This window comes from Dermochelys coriacea, chromosome 2, assembly GCF_009764565.3.
Source record: "Dermochelys coriacea isolate rDerCor1 chromosome 2, rDerCor1.pri.v4, whole genome shotgun sequence".
Classification (NCBI taxonomy): Eukaryota; Metazoa; Chordata; order Testudines; family Dermochelyidae; genus Dermochelys; species Dermochelys coriacea.
In genome coordinates this window covers 188,774,542-188,790,725 of record NC_050069.1, presented here as the reverse complement: position 1 = coordinate 188,790,725, position 16,184 = coordinate 188,774,542, and the positions used below count along the sequence as shown (strand labels likewise).

Sequence of the window (16,184 nt, the reverse complement as noted above, 5' to 3'; positions counted from 1 at the left end):
TACTCTGTGACTGGAACTATGTCTCAGAGGACTTTGGCTGTTTGAATAGAAAAGTCATTAGCATCTTATCCTTCAAAACTCTCCTCAAGACCTATAAACATATTGGAAAAATAATGATGGCTTCAGGAGAAGATTGGGATAGTTGGCACTTCTTATATAAAGTATGTTAGAATAACTTTATTGAGAGAGCATTCAAAGGTTAGGAAATACCAGAATTAAGATTGTGCAAACTTACTTCAACTCCCTTGTGCATTATTATACAGTCTAACTACATGATCACACGAGGTATGTGTGGTGAAGTTGCTCTCTGTAGGACCCGAGCTTGTTTGTGCTAAAAATGTGATAATGAATTTAAAGTCTGTACCATTATGCACATGCACACACTGTCCAAATAATGCCCAGGCAAACTTAATTCTGACTTTTTTCTAACTTGAGTGCTTGGCTTTGCAACCTCAACAAAAAAGGTAGCTTTTTGTAATTTCCTACGTTTTTAAAAAAGCAAACTGAAAAAAACAAATACTATCATGTGGCATCTATCAACACTCACATAGGTCCTCAGAAGGGTTGGCAACTTTAGATCCACCACACAGACTTCCATCAGTTGAGCTAACAGAATAACTGATAGCAGTAGTAGGTGGTCATCCTATATGTGGATTGGCAAAAGGGAATGAGGCGCCTTGCCAGGCGTTTTACAGATATTTTCTGACAGAAAAGGAATGGTGACACTCAGGAATCTTGGATTCCATTCCAGGCTCTGGAGGGAAGTGTGTCTGGTGGGCACAGACTCTTCTGACTGTTCCCCCCATGCTTGACCTCTTCTGTCCCATCCTCTATAACTTGTCCCAATCCTGTCTCTTCCCCTCCCCAGCTCTTTATCCCAGACCCATTTTCCTTGCTTACTTAGTCCCAGTCTCAACTCTTATGTCTTCTTACCCCAATCTCCACCCCACTTCAAGTTTCTCCCACTTCCCCCCACCCACCCATTCCCAGTCTTCTTACCCAGCCAGTCCCAGTTTCCCCATTCCAGCTCCTCATCCGATCTATTTCTCCCCTCCATCCTACTGGTTCCTAGTCCTAGTCTCCATCCCCAGACTTCTCATCCAGTCTCAGTTCACCCACCACCCTCTCTCCAGCTCCTTTCCCCACCTAGTCTCCTCCCTCTCTTGATTCTTGGTCCCAGTGTCTTAGTTCAGCCATCTCAGTTCTCCTCCCACACCCCAGCTATTTGCAAATCTGGCTCCCCAACCCTACCCTACTCCACACCTGGTCCTTGTCCCAGTTTCCCCCTACTCATCTGATGTCAAGTGTTCCTTCCCCCAGCCAAATGTCTCCTAGTCACCACCCTTTCCCCTCACTAGCTCCCAGCACCAGTCTTGCTGCCAACCCAATCACAGTTTCTCTCCCTCCCAACCCCTCTAGTCCCAGTTTCACCAGACTCCTTGTCCCAATCCCTGGTCTATGTTTTGTGCCCCCAATATTCAAAACAGACAGCATCCTCCTCCACAATAACTGGGTGCCAGGAGAGGGGTCGCTGAAAGCACAGAAGAGACAGGCTCCCTGCTTTCAGTTCCAGGGACAGCCCCAGTCCCTTTGCAGGGAAAGTCTGGCTTCACCTTTGTAGATCTGGCATGGAGTACGCTTGGTTGCTCTGTGGGGATGGTACATGTGCAGTCTGGTCAACACCAGGACCTGAGAGAGGCACATGTTCAGTGAGGTTGGACTGTTCAGAAATTAGCTGCTACAATCAAAAAAGTTTCTACTAAGGACGTATGAACTGTGATTCTCCAATGGCTTATAATTTGGCCAAATTTGGGTGGATTTTCATGGGGATAGGACAAAGCACACCCTGACACAAAGACCACTCCCAGCCAAATTTGAAGTCCCTGCTCCAAAGCCTAGGGGCATTAGAACTGTTCAAAGAAGAAATGGCCAGAATTTAACATGGACAAAACAATGATTTTTCCCTGTCCTTCTTATTAGAGACACCTGAACTGTATTGGCTGAAGTTTTCTAAAAAAATTCATCCTGAAGCAGAAATCCAGCATGTAAAATTTCACCCCAAAAGTTTTAAAAATTGTAAGCAACTGAAATCAGGGTTTTACAATGGACAACCTTAATAGGTGGTGCTACCTGCCCCAACTATAACCATACACATTCTCACATAAATGTATATACACTTATATATACAGGGGTTCTCAAACTGGGGGCTGGAACCCATTAGGGGGTCGCGAGGTTATTACATGAGGGGTCACCAGCTGTCAACTCCACCCCAAACCCCACTTTGCTTCCAGCATTTATAATGGTGTTAAATATATAAACAAGTGTTTTTAATTTATAAGGGGGGGTCACACTCAGAGGCTTGCTATGTGAAAGGGGTCACCAGTATAATAGTTTGAGAAGTATTGACATTGCACATATATGTTTATATAATATATAAAATTGCATCTCTCTTCTTCCATGTTTTGTAGGTCACTGTTATACTGCCAGTTGTTGGGGGGCATGGACTGTGTCTTTAAAAATGTTTATACAACACTTAGCGTAATGGAGCCTCAGTCCTGATTGAGACCTTGTGTGCCACCATGATTGAAATATTAAATAAAAGAAAACATTTTTTCAAGACTCAAATGCAAAGTATTATGTGGTCACAATATAACTGAGAAATTTGATGAAGCTAATGCCATAAACAGTAAATGAGGGAGAAAATATCTTTCTACTTACCATTGTCTTTACTCTTTAAAGAGATACTTAAATGTTCCACAAGGGAGTGAGGAAAGAAGACAGACAAAAAGATTATTTTCGTAGTCAGCCAGTGGAATTTACCTAGAATTCCTGGCAGCTCCTGCACAATGTGATAGATGAGAAGGTCCAGGCATTTTGAAAGGTATTCATTGCCGCTTTGCTGCTCTTTTCCTGGTGTAGTCTTTCTGCTGTCTCTTTCAATGTACATCACCAATCTACAAATAAGCAAGTGCAAAAGATTACCTCTTGTGACAAAAAACTGATACTGTATCTCAAAATGCCACTGAGGCAAGCACTTCTAGATTTTTGTCTTTAAAATAAAGTTTATTTTAAAAACAAACAAATGTTTCCATGGGGAACTACAGATAAACCAAATACAATTAGCCAAATTAAACTCTGGTGTAAGCACGTACAACACTATTAGTGTAAATGGTGATATAGTGCTTACATGGAGGAATGAATTGGCCCTTAAAAACTGAATAGAAGATTCTAACTTTAAACAGTTTATATTGAATTGTAATGCAAAAAAAATTGATTAACCAAGGCAGCAAATTTTCAATTTGTGTACCTAAATATAAATTTCAAAACATACTTTTTAATTACTTAAAAGAAGTTGTGTGATTTTCAGTGAAGCCACAAATCTCCCAAAGTTAATGACATATACAAGTACTCAGTACCACAGAAAATCAGGCCACATATGTGTACCATTGGACAAACAAAAATTTTAAAAACCAAGGGTCAGATATGCCTGGCCACTGTATAGGTGTGCAACCAGTGGGGGAGAGCACAAACAACTTCTGCCTCCTTGCATCCCAGCATTAATGGCCAGGAACAACTGCAACCTCTGTTTGCTCTCTCCTAGCACCCCGGTAGTGAAAGCCACCAGAAAGGCCATAGCACTGATTTTCTTCCACAGCACTTGTTTATGGAGTTGGCTGCAGACACAGAGATGTGCACACCCTGTGCCATTCTAGGGAATGGTGCAGCAGGCATATATCCCTTGTGTCCCTGTGGGCTCCTTTTTCAGGCATGATCCCTCCCAGAGCTCATCCCCAATGTGGGCCAGGATCAGGATAGTCTCTTCCAGCATGCTCCAGTATAGGAGTATATTTAGCTGTAATTAATAATAAGCAGCATACTCAAGAAGCCGGAGTTAATGACATATATTTAAGATCAAATTTCTCTGTGGAGAGGAAAATGGACTGGATTAATCTACACATTTGTTACATATTAAATGTTTCAAATTCTTAATTTTTTTCAGTCTAGAAATTATGACAGTGAGCTTTGAGTAAGAAATAGGATTGCCAATTTTGGTTGGATGTATTCCTGGAGATTTCATCACAACATAATCTTTAATTAAAGATTAACCTTTAATTCCTAGAGACTCCAGGCCAATCCTGAAGGGTTGGCAACCCTAGTAAGAAATTATTTTAAACTATTGTTTAGCAGTAGATTTTTGGCATACTAGCAGGGGAACATTAATTGCCAATGGATTGGATCTGTTCTCAGGATTTTTTAAAAGGACTGTTTCCAGCTCTCTTAATCCATCCCCTTTCTTAGCCACTATTTTTAAAAAATAAATAAATAGATGTGACAGAGAGGCCCAGTGGTGGTTCACTATTCTGTGCAGTCTGTATCAGCAATTCTTCTCAAGCCTGACAGACTCACTCTATGCCTATCATGCTACTGTCATAATCTGTATCTAAAAGATGTTATACATCATTTGAAAACTAATGACACACTGGTGATGAATATCATTGTAAAATGTATGTGTTAACATTGTATGATGAATTATGGATACTCACTGATATTATGCTTTTTTGAAGTCTGTGACCACACTAAGGGAGAAAGAGGTTTTCTCCCAGACAGGAGGGAAGGCAGCTACCTACCTGTCTCCACTGTAAATTCAGCAAAAGATGTGACCAAAGTCAAAGAAAAGCACTTTTACAAGCAAGGTAAACAAAGCCATCAGGAGAGCATGTGAGGAAATCTCATTGGGGGATGGAGACTGTGCCCCCAAGAAACCTTTCTGCTTCCTGAAGCAAGGTCAATGAACTTTGGAAAGATTAGATATAGATATATAACTATATATATGGGGGGGAAGCCATTTTGGCATCCTTCACCTGAAGGGACAAAGGAACCGAGCACTTTGAGGGGTACTGGCCAAAGAGTATGGTCAACTATGCTGGAAGAGACTTGGTTAGAATCACTTCTTTGAAAAAGAGAGACTCAGGTTTTAGTCTTAGAATCTTATTTTTACTTTTGTTCGCTTGTAATCCTTTCCATCTTTAGTCCTTATACTTGGTATCACTTAAACCTATGTCTTTTTGTTTAATAAACTTGTTTTATTTTTAGTATAAACTAAGCCAGTGCTTTGATTAAACAGAGTGTTTGCTAACCCCAGTTAAGCTAATAAACTGCTGGTTACGCTTTCAAAGGGATCAGTGAACTTAACCTTTGTAAGTGTTCAGTGAGCACTACAAAACAGATAGTTTAATGGAAATTTGGGACTGCGAGCGTGTTGGGGTCATCTTGCAAGGAGTAACCCAGGCTGGTGGAAGCCAGAGTGAAGCTACTGTGCTTTGAGCATGATGCCTGTGACAGGGCGCTGAATCAAGGCTGCACAGGATTACAGGGCAGACAGTGACACAATCTCTTACTGGTCTGGGTTGGACCCAAAGTGCCACATTAATATAGAAATCAAAATGTGTCCTTGTCTAGGATGATGAAAATAACTGGATTTAAACAACTTCTTGTGCAAGCATGTGGTACGTTAGGGCCCAGTCCTGCAAACCTCTAGTCAGACAGGAGAACAGTCCCAATATAAAATGGGATTATTCACTGGAATAAGAACTACTCACCTGAATAAAGAGTTTGCATGATCGGGCCCCTAAGCAATGATGAAACTGCATATTTTGAAATACAACAAAAAACTTTTATTTTATGGTGTCTTATATGGGGGGAGTAGGAAGGAGAGAAAGAAATAAGTGATCCATTCAATAACCATTTACTTTTTCTCACCACAGGAGCCCAAAGGCAGCAGATCCAGCTATACTTGCCAAAGGTTCTAGTTATTTTCCTTAGACTTTAGGTGTAATTTATTCAATTATGGTCAATTTTGATGAAATATAATACATGTTAACTATTCAAAAGCCCATCTCATCATTCAACTCCAACTTTCATTATATAATATGATATGTAGTTTTATTAGACATTTTCAGTTGCCTTGAATAATTAAAACAAAATAAATTAAAGTTGTTTAAATATGTTCTTGCACTGAGAGAGAATATGTTTAACCAAATATTAAGTATGAGAAACATGAGTATCATATTTTTCTTTAAATATTCTTGTAAGTTTAGTTTGAGTAAGAGAGTAAGTTTAGAATTGTCTACACGTTATCTAAACAAGCTGTTGAGTGAAGGCTAGCACAATAAGTCTGATGTATATTTGTATCTTAAGAAAGGAATTCTCTCTTGCAAAATCCAACATAAAGAGTGTTTGAGAAGCATCAGATGTGTGTTTACTTGTTTTGGGGAAAGTGAAAAGTAAAAATACATGTAAAGCTCCTGAGTATGGCCACTCTCTCTCTCTTTATGTGCAAAACCTTCCCCTTTTCAAAGTTATGTTCTTCTCTCCCTCAAAAAAGCTGAAGTTGACAATTGCTTCCAAAAAGGACCACCAATATTTCTTTAAATTATTTGATAGCACTGATAGCAACTCAACAAAATCCTGCCAATTCCCACATAAGTACAGTCAGCTTTAGGGAAGTTTACTGTTCTAAAGCCCTAGGCAAACATTCTCCCTTCCTCACAGTCATCCACAGAATAGGGTCATCAACTTTCTAATTGCAGAAAACTGACTACCCTTGCCTGCCCTGTGCCCAGGCCCCACCCCTTCTCCGATGCCCCACTCCCACTCACTCCATCTCCCCTCCCTCCATCACTTGCTCTCCCCCATACTTGCTCATTTTCACTGTGCTTGGGCAGGAGGTTGGGGTGCAGAATGGGCTGAGAGCTCCAGCTAGGGATGCGGGCTCTGGGTGCAAGGGGGGTGGGTTGGGGGTGCAAGAGGGCGTATGGGCTCTGGGCTGGGGGTGCAGGCTCCAGAGTGGGTCCAGAAATGAGGGGTTCAGGGTGTGGGAAGGGGCTTCAGTCTGGGGGTTCAGGTGTGGGAGGGGATGAGGCTCCAGGCTGACAAGAGGTTCGGGGTACAGGGGGCGCTCCAGGATAGGGCTGACGGGTTGGGAGTGTGGGAGGGGCTCAGAGCTGGGGCATGGGAGGGGGTATGGGCTTCAGGCAGCCCCAGCATTTCCTGGTTATGGAGGAAGTCCACGCAGCTCACGGAAAGCTAAGCCATGTCCCACTGGCTCTGAAGCGGAGGAGCAGCCAGGGGACTCAGCACTCTGCTCCCACCTGCAGGTGCTGCTCCTGCAGTTCCCATTAGCCAGGAACCCTGGCCAATGGGGGCTGTGGAGCTGGTGCTCAGGGTGGTGTCTGCAGGCGGGGGCAGGGTATGGAGCCGCCCTAGCCACCCCTCCCTGTCGGAGCCAGAGGGACATGCCATCAGCTTCCTGGGAGCCACACGGAGCCAGGCATGGAGCCTGCCTGCCATGCTGCAGCCAGCCAGACTTTTAGCACAGCTGAGAACAGAGCTGCCAGGGTCTCTTTTTGACTGGGCATTCCAATAGAAAACTGGACGCCTGGCAACGCTACCAGAGAATGATTTACCAGAATGTTTTACTGTCCCAAATAAACACCTGTTCTGTTTGTATAGCAAAGTTGGGCCTACAAAAGTATCACACTTATTCCATGCATAACAAGTACATGTCTGCCATGCAGTCAAAGGGACACAAAGTGAACAAAGAAAGGCCAGAATTAATAAAACAGACATGGCATTAACAGTTAGGATGAATTAATCATTCTCCGAGAAGTTGGGCATGCAAATCAATTCAGCTTCCTGGCTATATCTATGGTACGCTGTGTCCTATCACTCCCCTTGTAAGGCAACGTAAAGATTATACAGAAAACAATCAAAGGTTTCAACCATTTTTCCAACACCACAACCTCATATTATTTATAAGTTCTTAATCACAAATAAATTATTCCCTTAAATGTTCTGTGTCTGAACAGAAAGATCAGTGATATAATTCTGGGTAAATTTATTTCCTAGGTTTAATGTAATAATAAATATTATGTTTTATGTACTCAAGGTACAAAAACAACAAATAAAATAAGTATTTTCCTAGAAAACTGGTTCAACTTTCCAAACAAACTATAATTTCTGGAGATCAAAGTTTTGGGGGGCAACTATATTATTAATAGTGGTCAAGATTTTCAAAATTCGGTACCTAGAGATAGGTTCTTAGTCCAGATATAGGCATAAATGGTCTGATTTTTAAAATTTTTGAACATTTATCAGTTTTCATTGAAGGTTTCAAACAAACAAAACCCTTCTCCTTTTTTCTCCAACCTAAGGAAAGAACTCCACCCCAAGAGCAACTTTTTAGTGGATAAAATGAAGTGAAGATAATAATTATTATTATTAGAATATAATAAAATAATATAATAATAAAAATAATTTGGAAGACATTCACTAGAAACAAGGAACAATCCTTTTAAAATATAGTGTATGTAAAAACAAATAGACATGACAGCTCAGTATATTATTCAGAAAGGAAATCAGATATTGTACTCTGATAGTCTAATAGGAATTTCAGTTTTAGGAATCTACTGTAGTTCTAGACTAACGTGCAAGTCTGGTCAAACCTTTATCTCTTGTGCTGCAGGGGGAGATTTTGGATGCAGTGCAGCTGACATATGGCTCCCAGAAAGGGAAAGAAAAGTATGGAAATTATCTATAAACCCCCTATTGGTAGAGCAAATGAAATAAACTCTCAATTGCTGAATATATTTCATAGCAGGAAAGTATGAGGTTTTTATGAATTTGATAGAGTTTCAAATCTTACTTATTAGTCACCTAGATAAAGAGACTTGACACAAAAATATGAAGAAGAAATCTCACACTTAATACTTTTTGTTACCAGATAAGAATAATACAAAATAAAAGGAGTTAAGATGAAACTAAGGACAGCCTTAAAAGTGAGGTACATGAATGGCAGTCCTAAGCACTGAAAAACTGCCCACATCCTGCGGACACAACTTATGTGGTACTGAAATAATTTGGTGGCAAAGAGCACTTTTCTGCAGGGTGGATAAATCAGCACAGTGAAAGTGAATCTAAATCAGAGCAGAAAATAGATTTCATTAACTAAGACTGGGATTTTCAAATGTGTTTAAGATTTATGCAACCAGCTCCCATCATGTTCAATGGGAGTTAGTGCAGAACTGCAGTAGGCCCCTTTGAAAACCCCAACCTCATTTCTCAGTAATACTTTTTATACAGCAATCACAGATCCACCCAGTGCAGTAGATGGCAAGTCATAGTGGCCTAATGGAAGTGCTCTGATCTGGCAGGTAGTCTACACTGCCATTTAAAAGAGTCTGACAATGACTCCCAGACCTTGTCTCACTCTTTTGGAGGGCATACTTTGTAATACTCACTGAGGGCCCTGCAGCCAATTAGGAGTTGCACTGACAGGTTCTCTCAGAGTTATTTCTATTTCCCTAGGTAAGAACTTCAAGCACGGGGATTGTAAAGGAGTGGGAAATAAGGATATTTTCTTAACTCTTTCAGGACCAGAGAAATGCATCTTTTTCCAATAAGGAAATATAAAGTTGCACCAGATTTTCTTCACATCACATGTACAAGAAGATCTTTTAAATCACGATTTGTACAATTTCTGATATTATTCTTGTATCTTTTACTAATAGGAATTGCAGGTCCATTTCACTTGGGTGAAATGCACCCTTGTGCACACAGTCAGCACAAAGCCTATGCACCAATTAATACCTCTTACATCCTCAAAAAGCATGCTTCAGTGCAATTTAAGGTATGATGGCCTTACCAGGGAGCATGAGACTGTGAAGCAGGGCTTGGAATGCAGTGCACACCCCTTGGTTGTCCTGTTTCAAGAGTCAGCCAACAGGCTGGACCTCAAAGAAGAGGGCTTTCAGTAGGTAGTCTTGGTCCCTGCAACAGGCTCTTGGGTTGGCTAGCTAAGGCTGGATGGCTCTATGATGGCATGAAATTGATGGACCTAGAATAATTCTGTTGGCATTCTGAAGAGTTCGAGGACCTATGCAGTCAGTTTATGCAATAATCTTTCTTGACAGTCAATAAACCTAACAAAACCTGTGCTCATTTGTCAGGTTTATTGACTGTCATGTTTGAGATTTGAGCAGTGAAAAGGGTGAAGGCAAGTAAAAGAGGGAACACTGAGGACCTTCCCCTTTTTCACTGCTACCAGCACAGTTTGACTTGAAACGTTATCATGCTATGGAATTTATACAGTTGCGACCAATTGGCTAACAATACAAAATGCCTTTATTTGTCATCACAGACCCCTGCCATTCACAAGTGGTGCATAGGGCTGCACATTGCACATAGTGGAATTTTGTCCTTAATATTCAGTTTCCTTTCTTTATATCTCCATTACTTTCATTTTCAGGTAATATACTGTATGCTCCCTGCTACAATACACTGAGTTTACCAACACTGAGCAACCATAAGTAATTTTCACCTACAGCAATTTTTAATGATTTTACCATGATTAGCGAGGCAAAATATTTTCAATAGGAAAATTCAATATTTTTACATTACATGTTGCAATTCTGTTCAGACTTACATTTTTAATATTTAAACAAGAAACATTATGATCCTCACTATTTCATTTGGTAATGAGTTATGAGAAAAAGTAATATAGCAATTACACTGGCACTCATGACATGATTCCAAAATAACCATGCTATTCAAAGCAGAATACAAAGCATGTATTGTCTTAGGGTCTGTTTAACTGAAGAACAGCTTTAACCTAAACTTTGTCTACCAGAACCCCTCAAAATTTTAGCTGTTGCAATGAAAATTAGTTGGGTGTAGTTAATCAGTAAAATAATGACTGCCTATGACGTGAAGAGATATTTTCATCAACTGAAAGAGAAAGCCTTGATCAAACAATGAGAAAATATATGCACTTCTAGAAAACACTGAGCAACAACTTGTAAAACGCTTCCAAAATAATCACACAGCACAGGTGCTTGCCCCATAATTTAAAACTGCATTAAACTGCATGAAAACTATATGTATGCTGATACTCTCTAATGGTCAAGCAAATGTTTGTTTTAAGTCTCAATTATACCAGAAGCTATTTTTAATTTGTGTTTTACATCAAAACCATGGATCCTTAAGCTAAATAAGGACCTGAAATTAACTTTGGCCCTGATCCTGAAAGATTTACGCACATGCTAACTGCATGTGTTATAAGTAGTCCCATTGAAACCAATGGTTAACTCACGGAAGATAAAGTTAAGCACGTGTATAAGTCTGGAGGATAGGGGCCTTTTTAAAGATCTGGAAATAATGTAGCTTGAGTAAATATAATTGCTCCTGTGCTTGGAGCTAAGCTTGGTAATATAGACTGGATGTGTGGATAAAATATTTTTCTGACAGTTTTGTCAGATTCAGAAGTCAATTGAAGAAGTATAATTTTGAAAAGTGCTATCCTGTATTGCTTTTCACATAATTTGTAGGATATACTTAAAATAAAAATGTCAATTGATCACTGAATAACAAAGAGATGCTTAATAAAAATAATACTACAATTTAATTATGGGAGCAGAGGATTAAATTGGAACATTCTTATCTGCTTGAAAAAACTTGCAAAAATCAGGAAAGTACTTTGTGTATTTATTTCATGGATGAATGCTACTGGTTTAGACTTTAAGGTATATTTTCTGGATGCCCTGTAAACAGTGGTTTACATTAAGACACACACAAGATAGGGGCGTCTTTGATTATAATGTTTATTCAATTGCCTAGTGACCCATAGATCATAGCTAACCCATGCTTCTTAAATTAGTGTTACAATATTGTTTACCCCAAACTACAAGAAGGCGGTCACTGTTGGTCTACCAAAGATAGTCTTCTGATGAAATATGAAAACTACAGTATATGAAAACTACATATTTAAAGGCAATATACTGTTTTATGGAAAATTATTTATCAATAGAGTAGATAAAGATGTTAGATGTATACATGTTATATGAAGATTAAAGACTGAAGCACTGACCTCCATGCTCACAAAAGCAAGACGAAAAAAAAAGGGGGTTGCTGGTGCTTTAATTCTGGTCTTAAATAATTATTTTGTCTTATTGCTAGAAAATGATATACAATAGCTCATTTTATCATAATCTTCTATAGCAGATTTATTAAAGTAATTTATAATATATCCCACATCAATGTGTGAGCTGAGATTCCAAAAATGTAAACAAAACTATTGCCAACAATTTACTTAGGCTCTTCCACTCATTTAAGTAATCGGATGATTACAGACCCAGAAACGTCTTCCACCACAGATTTAGGGCTCTTGCCTAAGTCTTTCTTTTCTTCTCAACCAAATTCTTTCTGTGAAAGAAATCAATTTCTAGAACCAAGGGTTCTTCATCAAGAATCTTTCCACACAAGACCAACTCTACAGACAGGTAGCAGGAGTAAATAGGGTCAATAACTACAGTAATGCTGAGGGTGCAACCTCTAAGGTCAGCCAAAGACACTACCTACCAATCCAGCAGCAGCAATTGAACCAGTAAGACCCAGAGATTACTGTTCCAGGAGACAAATGGGAGAATACTTCCTCAGTAGAGGGAGCAATCGTAACGGCTATCAATTCTTCAAAATGTTTCCCTCTACCCAACACCACCAACCCTGTTCTTCTGGATGAACAGGACCCTGTGTCAGCTAAGGAGTAGAAAAGCAAAGAGACTGGAGAATCAGGGTTGATTGAGAAAGACACAAAGCTAAGCATTATCAGCCTACTAATGAAACTGAAGATGAAAATGTCTCATGATCTCTATCAGAAGCATCACATACATGCTGAAGACTGTAGAAAAAAAGGTGTGCAACATCTCCTCATTTTCATATTGCATCCTAGTCTAATAAGGACACCTGCAAGACCAAAGAGTGGACTACATCAACATTTTGAAAAAAAATATTTCATTTTAGGACTATGACACCTGTCTAATTGTCTAACCAAAATTTTCTCAAAATGGTCTGATTTTTTTTTTTATAAAGTAAACTAATGGTTTGAAGAAAACTTGGGAAGTGCTTACAGCATATTATAGTACACTTTAAAAACAGAGAGCTGATGTGGAGACACTGAGTCCTTATTTCTTTTGACTTGTGTCATATTTATTTGATGTATCCTCATCTGAAGTGAGACAAAGTGCAAGTCAAGAAATAGGCCATACATCACATAACAGAATGGCAAATGGAAAGAAATGGGAAATAATAGCTACAGGGAAAAAAAGGTCACTGTGAAGAAAAAAAAAAAGTGTGAGCAAAAACAAAAATCAATTCATTATATCAAATACTAACACCACCATTACACTGTCATTACAGTACTCTGCTATCATCCATTTTAAAATCACCAGCAGTGAAAATGTTCTAAGGCTAATAGCACTGTAACAACAGTTGATTACAATGCAGCTAAAACATTTTAAAAGAGTACTATAAATCAAGTGACAGATACCTGTCACAAGACTATATTATTATGTCAAAGCAATCTCTGTACTGTATAGAGTACTTTAGTGCCATAATAATGATGGAATATGTGTACTCTAATCATCATTGATAAAAAAAACTAATTCTGTTGTACAACAGAACTTTACATAGATATATAGATATTAAGGTCAGAAGGGAACATTATGATCATCTAGTCTGATCTCCTGCACAATGCAGGCCACAGAATCTCACCCACCCACTCCTGCAATAAACCTCTCACCTATGTCTGTGCTTATTGAAGTCCCCAAATCATGGTTTAAAAACTTTAAGGAGCAGAGAATCCTCCAGCAAGTGACCCGTGCCCCATGCTACAAAGGAAGGCGAAAAACCTCCAGGGCCTCTTCCAGTCTGCCCTGGAGGAAAATTCCTTCCCGACACCAAATATGGCAATCAGCTGAACCTTGAGCATATGGGCAAGATTCACCAGCCAAATACCCAGGAAAGAATTCTCTGTAGTAACTCAGATCCCACCCCATCTAACATCCCATCACAGGCCATTGGGCCTATTTACCATGAATAGTTAAAGATCAATTAATTGCAAAAATCATGTTATCCCATCATACCTTCTCCTCCATAAACTTATCGAGATTAATCTTAAAGCCAGATAGGTCATTTGCCCCAACTGCTTCCCTTGGAAGGCTATTCCAAAACTTCACTTCTCTGATGGTTAGAAACCTTCGTCTAATTTCAAGTCTAACCTTCCCAATGACCAGTTTATATCCATTTGTTCTTGTGTCCACACTGGTACTGAGCTTAAATAATTCCTCTCCCTCTCCGGTATTTATCCCTCTGATATATTTATAGAGAGCAATCATATCTCCCCTCAACCTTCTTTTGGTTAGGCTAAACAAGCCAAGCTCCTTGAGTCTCCTTTCATAAGACAGGTTTTCCATTCCTCGGATCATCTTAGTAGCCATTCTCTGTACCTGCTCCAGTTTGAATTCATCCTTCTTAAACATGGGAGACCAGAACTGTAAACAGTATTCCAGGTGAGGTCTCACCAGTGCTTTGTATAACGGTACTAAAACCTCCTTATCTCTACTGGAAATACTTCGTCTAATGCATCCCAAGACCGCATTAGCTTTTTTCATGGCCATATCACATTGGCGGCTCATAGTCATCCTGTGATCAACCAATACTCCAAGGTCCTTCTCCTCCTCCATTACTTCTACTTGATGCGTCCCCAGCTTATAACTAAAATTCTTGTTATTAATCCCTAAATGCATAACCTTACACTTCTCACTATTAAATTTCATCCTATTACTATTACTCCAGTTTACAAGGTCATCCAAATCTTCCTGTATGATACCCCAGTCTCTCTCTAAATTGGCAATACCTCCCAGCTTTGTATCATCTGCAAACTTTATTAGCACACTCTCACTTTTTGTGCTGAGGTCAGTAATAAAAAGATTAAATAAGATTGCTCCCAAAAATGATCCCTGAGGAACTCCACTAGTAACCTCTCTCCAGCCTGACAGTTCACCTTTCAGTATGATCTGCTGTAGTCTCCCTGTTAACCAATTCCTTATCTGCCTTTCAATTTTCATATTGATCCCCATCTTTTTCAATGTAACTAATAATTCCCCATGTGGCATGGTATCAAATGCCTTACTGAAATCTAGGTAAATTAGATCCACTGCGTTTCCTTTGTCTAAAGCTTTGAAAGACTTATAAAATTACCTAACATATATGAAACAGTAATCATGTTACAATGGACATGTCTTTGTACTTAAAAACATAAATGGGGTGCTTCTGAAAGGTACTAGTGGTGATAGCCCTTGAGAGTAAAAGACCTTTAATTGTTTATGGTCACAGTATGAATAGCAACAATGCAGGCTTCCCCACACCTCCCAGTCAAAATGGCTTTGCATTTCTCTGGCAAGAATGGCTGAATGGGTGCCAACTGTGGTATCTGCGTTTGTGATATGGATACCCATCCACAGCATTCAGACTGAGATCAATTAATTTTAAGTACTGATATTTTTGCTTATTCCTGGACAGGGCTGAAACCAGTGATCTAGAGGTGAAACAACAATAAAAACATTATTATTTATCAAGTACTTTTCTTTCATAGGTCCCAAAGCCCTTTGGAAAGTGTCTGTGTAACAGGTTCTATTACAAATCCTGTGTCAGATTACCACTCTTGTCCAGATATCCAGTTCCCATATAATTAATTTTGAAATACTCATTTAGAAATGCACGTCTTTTAATGGAGTCTTTTTAAGGTACAGCGTAGATTTTAAACTAGCAAATACTAGTTTACAGATTTAGCAAGTTTAACAACTAACTCACAAAAACCCCTGCAATTATATTAGATTTGATAACTTGGTTAAAATAAAACCCTGTCTAAAGTAGACTGAACAGCATTTCTCTTGAAACTGTGGAGAAATATGCAGTGTTGCCTTAGGGTTGTTACTACTCTGACTTTTATATCACCTGCCTCAATTCATGGTGAATTTTTCCCTTGTATCAATTGTCTTTTATGACCAGATTTTATAGTTTGAAGCAATAGTGCTATATGCATTTCCTGTCTATATATATTTTATCTTTATCAAAGTATTACTAAAGAAGAAATCAAGACACAAATTTTGCAACTTTTACCAGACTTGCTATAAATTTCACAAAACAGTCTTTAAAAAAGCCTGAAATACTCAAATTATTTTTTAAAAATAGTCAGCCAATTAATTTCTTGCTACTCTACTTCTAATCATTTTGAAATAGCTGTATGGTTCGCTCACAAATCTAGAAGACACTTAAGTAACTGAAATATG

At 39.1% G+C, this 16,184-nt stretch overlaps 1 protein-coding gene across 1 annotated transcript in view; it reads right to left on the bottom strand.

The window, feature by feature from the left end:
* The window catches only part of ULK4 (unc-51 like kinase 4), a 417,484-nt gene that overhangs the window by 267,696 nt on the left and 133,604 nt on the right, over window positions 1-16,184 (bottom strand). The window contains exon 24 of the mRNA XM_043508874.1: window positions 2,821-2,954. Coding sequence (XP_043364809.1) covers window positions 2,821-2,954 — 134 coding nt within the window. The remainder of the gene's footprint in view (window positions 1-2,820; window positions 2,955-16,184) is intronic.